This window comes from Microcaecilia unicolor, chromosome 1, assembly GCF_901765095.1.
Source record: "Microcaecilia unicolor chromosome 1, aMicUni1.1, whole genome shotgun sequence".
In the NCBI taxonomy this organism is placed as follows: Eukaryota; Metazoa; Chordata; class Amphibia; order Gymnophiona; family Siphonopidae; genus Microcaecilia; species Microcaecilia unicolor.
The window spans coordinates 16,408,661-16,414,660 of NC_044031.1; the positions used below are offsets into that span (position 1 = coordinate 16,408,661).

The 6,000-nt window shown below is 44.6% G+C and overlaps 1 protein-coding gene across 2 annotated transcripts in view; it reads left to right on the forward strand.

Moving 5' to 3' along the window:
- The window catches only part of LOC115463241 (oocyte zinc finger protein XlCOF6-like), an 84,428-nt gene extending 78,712 nt beyond the window's left edge, over nt 1–5,716 (forward strand). The window contains exon 4 of one of the 2 annotated variants that reach the window (XM_030193590.1): nt 4,361–5,716. In XM_030193590.1, the coding sequence (XP_030049450.1) occupies nt 4,361–5,698 (1,338 nt within the window). In that variant the 3' untranslated portion in view covers nt 5,699–5,716. Of the gene's footprint in view, nt 1–3,860 lie in introns of both variants that reach the window. The other variant, XM_030193581.1, reaches the window with a different exon arrangement.
- Nucleotides 5,717–6,000: the final 284 nt, after the last annotated feature.

The window sequence follows — 6,000 nt, forward strand, 5'->3', positions numbered from 1 at the left end:
TTGGTCATATTTAATTTCAGGTGGCGTTGAGACATCCAGGCAGCAATGTCAGACAGGCACGCTGAAACTTTGGTTTGGATGCAAGGTGAGATATCAGGGGTAGAAAGGTAGATTTGGGAGTCATCAGCATAGAGATGGTAGGAAAAGCCATGGGATGAGATTAATGAACCAAGGGAAGAAGTGTAGATAGAAAAGAGGAGGGGACCAAGAACAGAACCCTGAGGTACGCCGACAGGCAGAGGGATAGAAGTAGAAGAGGATCCACCAGAGTGAACACTAAAGGTGCGGAGGGAGAGGTAGGAAGAGAACCAGGAAAGGACAGAGCCCTGGAATCCAAGTGAGGACAGGGTATCGAGAAGTATGCTGTGATCGACAGTGTCAAAAGCAGCGGAAAGATCAAGAAGAATGAGGATGGAATATTGACCTCTGGATTTAGCCAGTAATAGGTCATTGGAGACTTTAGTAAGCGCAGTTTCGGTTGAGTGGAGAGGGCGAAAACCAGATTGTAGTGGGTCAAGAATAGCATGTGAGGAGAGAAAATCAAGGCAGCGGCGGTGAACAGCACGCTCAAGTAATTTGGAGAGAAAAGGAAGGAGGGAGATGGGTTGGTAATTAGAGGAACAAGTAGGGTAAAGTGAAGGCTTCTGAAGGAGAGGTGTGACCACAGCATGTTTAAAGGCAGCAGGGACAGTCGCAGTGGAAAGTGAGAGGTTGAGAATATGACAGATAAAAGGAATAAGAGCAGGAGAGATGGCATTAAGAAGGTGGGTGGGAATGGGATCAGAGGAACAGGTGGTACATTTTGAGGAAGAAAGGAGAAGTGTAGTTTCCTCAATAGTAACTTCAGGAAAGGAGGAAAGGGAATGAGGGGAAGGAGAGAGAGGGGAACGGACTAGTGGAGGGAGAGGTGGTGAGGTAGAGAAAGCAAGGTTTATCTTTTGAACCTTGTTGTGAAAGAATTCAGCAAGGGTCTGAGGAGATAATGAAGGGGGAGTTGGGGGAGGGGGCACCTTGAGGAGAGAGTTCAATGTGGTGAAGAGGATTAGAGCCAAGAGTTGGTCAGTTGGATATAATAATCCTGTTTGGCACGTAAAAGAGCAGATTGGAAGGAGGTCAGCATGAACTTAAAGTGTAAGAAATCAGCAAGGGCCCGAGATTTCCGCCAGAGGCGTTCGGCGGAGCGGGTACAGGAACATAGGTAGCGGATATTAGAAGTCAGCCAAGGTTGGGGTTTTGTACGCCTTACATGGCGGGTCATCAAAGGTGCAAGAGTGTCTAAGGCAGAGGATAGAGTATTGTTGTAAGAAGAAACAGCCTCGTTGACAGACGTGGATGGTGCCACAGTAGAGAGGAGGTTTGAAACATGGGAGGATAGAGATGAAGGGTCAATATCGTGAAGATTCCTAGATAAATTAGATAAGATAGGACGGGACTGGGAGGGAGGAGATTTAAGTGTGAAAGTTATAAGATGGTGATCAGAGGAGGGAAGATCAGAGGCAAGGAAACTAGAGGGTGAACAGTTGGAGGAGAAGATGAGATCAAGACAGTGACCATTTTGATGAGTGGGGGAGGTGGAGCATAGTTGGAGATTAAAGGAGGACGTTAAAGCGAGTAATTTGGAAATATAAGAGTTGGAAGGATCATTAGCAGGAATATTAAAGTCACCAAGGATGAGAGAGGGGGAAGAAGGATCATGGAAGAAGGCAAGCCAGGCGTCAAAGTCACTGAGAAAGGATGAAAGGGACTTATGAGGGGGACGATAAATGACCGCTATTCGAAGAGGCAGAGGAGAGAAAAGGCGGATAGAGTGGACTTCAAAGGAGGAAAAACAGTGAGATTGAGGTGGAAGAAGGGGTTGAAATCTGGAGGAGGGAGAGAGAAGTAGTCCAACACCGCCCCCACGGCCAGCAGGGAGAGGAGTATGTGAAAATAGATAACCGCCATGGCACAGGGCTGCGACTGAAGCAGAGTCATCAGGGCAGAGCCAGGTTTCTGTTATGGCGAGCAGATGGAGGTGACGCGAGATAAAGAGGTCCTGGATATAGGCGAGTTTGTTACAGATAGAGCGGGCATTCCATAGGGCGCAAGAGAAGGGCAGAGAAGAGGAGGGGAGTAGAGAAATAGAGATGAGGTTAGAGAGGTCGCGGTGAGATCTGTAGAGATGGGATAATAGTTGGTGAGGGGGGCCAGGATTGGGATTGATGTCACTGGCTGAGAGTAAGAGAAGGAGTAAAAGAGAGCAGAGGAGAGTAGGAGAGGTGTGGCCACGAAGGCGAGAGGTATTTAGGTGGAATGGGGAAGGCAAAATGGACGGAAGAAAGAGGCGGAGATTAAAAGCCAAGAGGGAGGAAGAGGGTAGGAGAGAAGGTGAGGTGATGAAGTCGATGGATGGGCAGTGAGTTCCTGTAGCGGAGAGAGGTAGGGGGTGAGGGAAAAGATTAGGAAGGGACAGGGCTAGGAAGAGAATGTGAATAGGGGCCATAAAAGAGAAAAATGCCCCTAGAGCGGAGGCCCTGAGTGGATCGGAGTGGACCTGGGTGTCACCCCGGAGAAGGCTGTAAGGATATGCAGATGAGCTGCAGTCCTCCACAGCACCTGAAAGGCAGCCAGTGGTAGAGCTGGGCACCTCTCAGCTGAGGAAAGGCTTAACAGGGGTTAGGCCGAAGCCAGCATTCCTCCCCCTGAGGGTCGCTTGATCCTAGCCAACAAGCACCTGGAAACTCTGTGCACTTGGAGCGAGGGCCCTGGGAAGATCGGAGTGGAACTGGAGTCACCCCGGATACAGCCGTGAGGAAATGCAGAAGGGCTGCAAGTCCTCCACAGCACCTGGTGGGAGCGCTGTGCACCTAGAGCGGAGGCCCTGAGTGGATCGGAGTGGACCTGGGTGTCACCTCGGAGAAGGCTGTAAGGATAGGCAGATGAGCTGCAAGTCCTCCACAGCACCTGAAAGGCAGCCGGTGGTAGAGCTGGGCACCTCTCAGCTGAGGAAAGGCTTACCAGGGGTTAGGCTGAAGCCAGCATTCCTCCCCCTGAGGGTCGCCTGATCCAGCACATGGAACTTTAACAAACGTGATGAATGCCGCTACCCTTTAGAAAAAAGCAGACCAATCAACCCTCATGTTAGGACCATGGGGTTCCACAGATCGTAAACGGTGACACAACATGCTGCTGGCATTTTAAATCCTGAGCCCCACCGACTTTACATTAAGCTTTTCCTTTCTGCTGCCTTGATAATGGTGTACACGCTGCTGTTTTCATCTAATTCGGCGTGGGAGCAGGTTCTGCCTCCATCCTCTGATGTAACAGGCCTCAGGCATTTTACCCGTCGCGCGTCGCTGCTTGGCAGACCGCCTCTGCACTTTTGGGTAGCAACTGGAGTGAGACTGCTGCAGGAGGACGTTTTGGGATTATTTGGAAAAATGTTGGTGAGGGGGGGTTCCTGTTTTGTTTTTCTAGACACTGTGTATCATGACATCTACGAACTAAGATGTCATTGAAGATTAGTGGCATAAAACCGAATTGGCGTGCCAAAATTCAGGCTTAGCTTTATGGCAGGTGTAAAGAAGCACCTAAGTGCCCATCGCAAAGCGCGTAATTTATAGTTTTGTGTAAGTTACATGTGTAAGTTGGAGACACTCCCATGATGCTCTCATGTTTACCCCCCCCCCCCCCCTTCTATTTACATGCTATAACGCTTAGATGTAACATTATAGAAGGGTGCTTGGTGCACTTTTTCACATTCCTGCCAGTTTTGGTGCGTCTGATGCACTGGCCCAGAAAATTCTCTTCCTTGATCAGTAGTAGCTTTCCATAGAAGTAATATGTAATTAATGTCTTTCTTGCTTTTCATATCCCAACAGTTAATGAGGCTGAACAGGAGCTCAAGCGAGAGCAGAATCAAGAAGAATCTGTTATACAAACGGAAGGAAATGACGATCGGAATATTTCCCAAAGGATGGAGAGGAGACACCCAAGGAATCATCAGCAGGAGAAGGAGGAGAGAGACCAAGCCGGAGAAACACCTTGTGGAATTACTGAGTGTGAGAGAAGTGACAGGGAGCTCACAAACATCCCTGAGCACCAGAGACACTTGAGAACAAAGAGTCCCTTCCACGATAGTAACAGTGATCCAGAACCTTCTAAACTCCCCCAAGAAGAGAGGAAAGGGAACAAACCCTCTGTGTGTGACAACTGTGGAATAATCTTCAATAGGAATGATAATTTCTTATTGGATAAGAGATCCGATAGTAGGGAGAGATCTTTTTCATGTTCTCAGTGTGAAAAGACTTTCAAACAGAATATAAATTTGAAATTAAACCAGAGAATTAATGCTGAACTTAAGTCATTTTCATGTAACAAATGTAGCAAAAGTTTTTGTCATCGGAAATCATTAATTACACACCAAAGGACACACACTGGAAACATGAAGCACATCAAAAAGAGACTCTTTACTTGTACTGAGTGTAATAAGAGTTTCACTACTTCATCATTTCTGAAAGCGCACAAAATCATCCACAGCAGAAAGAAAACCTTTCCATGTACTGAGTGTGGTCAAACTTTCAGTTTGTTCTCAATTCTGAAACGGCACCAAATAATTCACAGTGGACAGATACCATTTACATGTACTGAATGTGGTAAAAGTTTCAGTGATCAGTCAGAGCTGAAAATGCATCAAATGACCCATAGTGGAAAGAAACGCTTTACATGTACTGAGTGTAATAAAAGTTTCACTTCTTCATCATACCTGAAAACTCATCAACTGATTCACAGTGGAAATAAACCTTTTACATGCTCTGAGTGTAATAAAGGTTTCACTTGTTCATCACACTTAAAACTTCATCAAATGAGCCACAGTGGAAAGAAACCTTTTACATGTACTGAGTGTAATAAATGTTTTACTCAGTCATCACACCTGAAAACTCATCAAATGATTCACAGTGGAAAGAAACCTTTTACATGCTCTGAGTGTAGTAAAAGTTTCACATGTTCATCACAGTTGAAAACTCATCAAATGATTCACAGTGGAAAGAAACCTTTTACATGCTCTGAGTGTAGTAAAAGTTTCACTTGTTCATCACATTTGAAAGCTCATCAAATGATCCACAGTGAAAAGAAACCTTTTACATGCATTGATTGTAATAAAAGTTTTACTCAGTCATCACACCTGAAAACTCATCAAATGAGCCACAGTGGAAAGAAACCTTTTACATGTACTGAGTGTAATAAAAGTTTCACTTGTTCATCATACTTGAAAAAACATCAACTGATCCACAGTGGAAAGAAACTTTTTACATGTACTGAGTGTAATAAAAGCTTTGGTTCTTCTTCATACCTGAAAACTCATCAACTGATCCACAGTGGAAAGAAACCTTTTACATGTACTGAGTGTAATAAAAGTTTTACTCAGTCATCACACCTGAAAACTCATCAAATGCTTCACAGTGGAAAGAAACTGTTTACATGTACTGAGTGTAATAAAAGTTTTACTCAGTCATCACACCTGAAAACTCACCAAATGATTCACAGTGGAAAGAAACCTTTTACATGTACTGAGTGTAATAAAAGTTTTACTCAGTCATCACACCTGAAAACTCATCAAATGATTCATAGTGGAAAGAAACCTTTTACATGTACTCAGTGTAATAAAAGATTTTCTCAGTCACCACACCTGAAAACTCATCAAATGCTTCACAGTTGAAAGAAACCGTTTACATGTACTGAGTGTAATAAAAGTTTCACTTGTTCATCATACTTGAAAAAACATCAACTGATCCACAGTGGAAAGAAACTTTTTACATGTACTGAGTGTAATAAAAGCTTTGGTTCTTCTTCATACCTGAAAACTCATCAACTGATCCACAGTGGAAAGAAACCTTTTACATGTACTGAGTGTAATAAAAGTTTTACTCAGTCATCACACCTGAAAACTCATCAAATGCTTCACAGTGGAAAGAAACTGTTTACATGTACTGAGTGTAATAAAAGTTTTACTCAGTCATC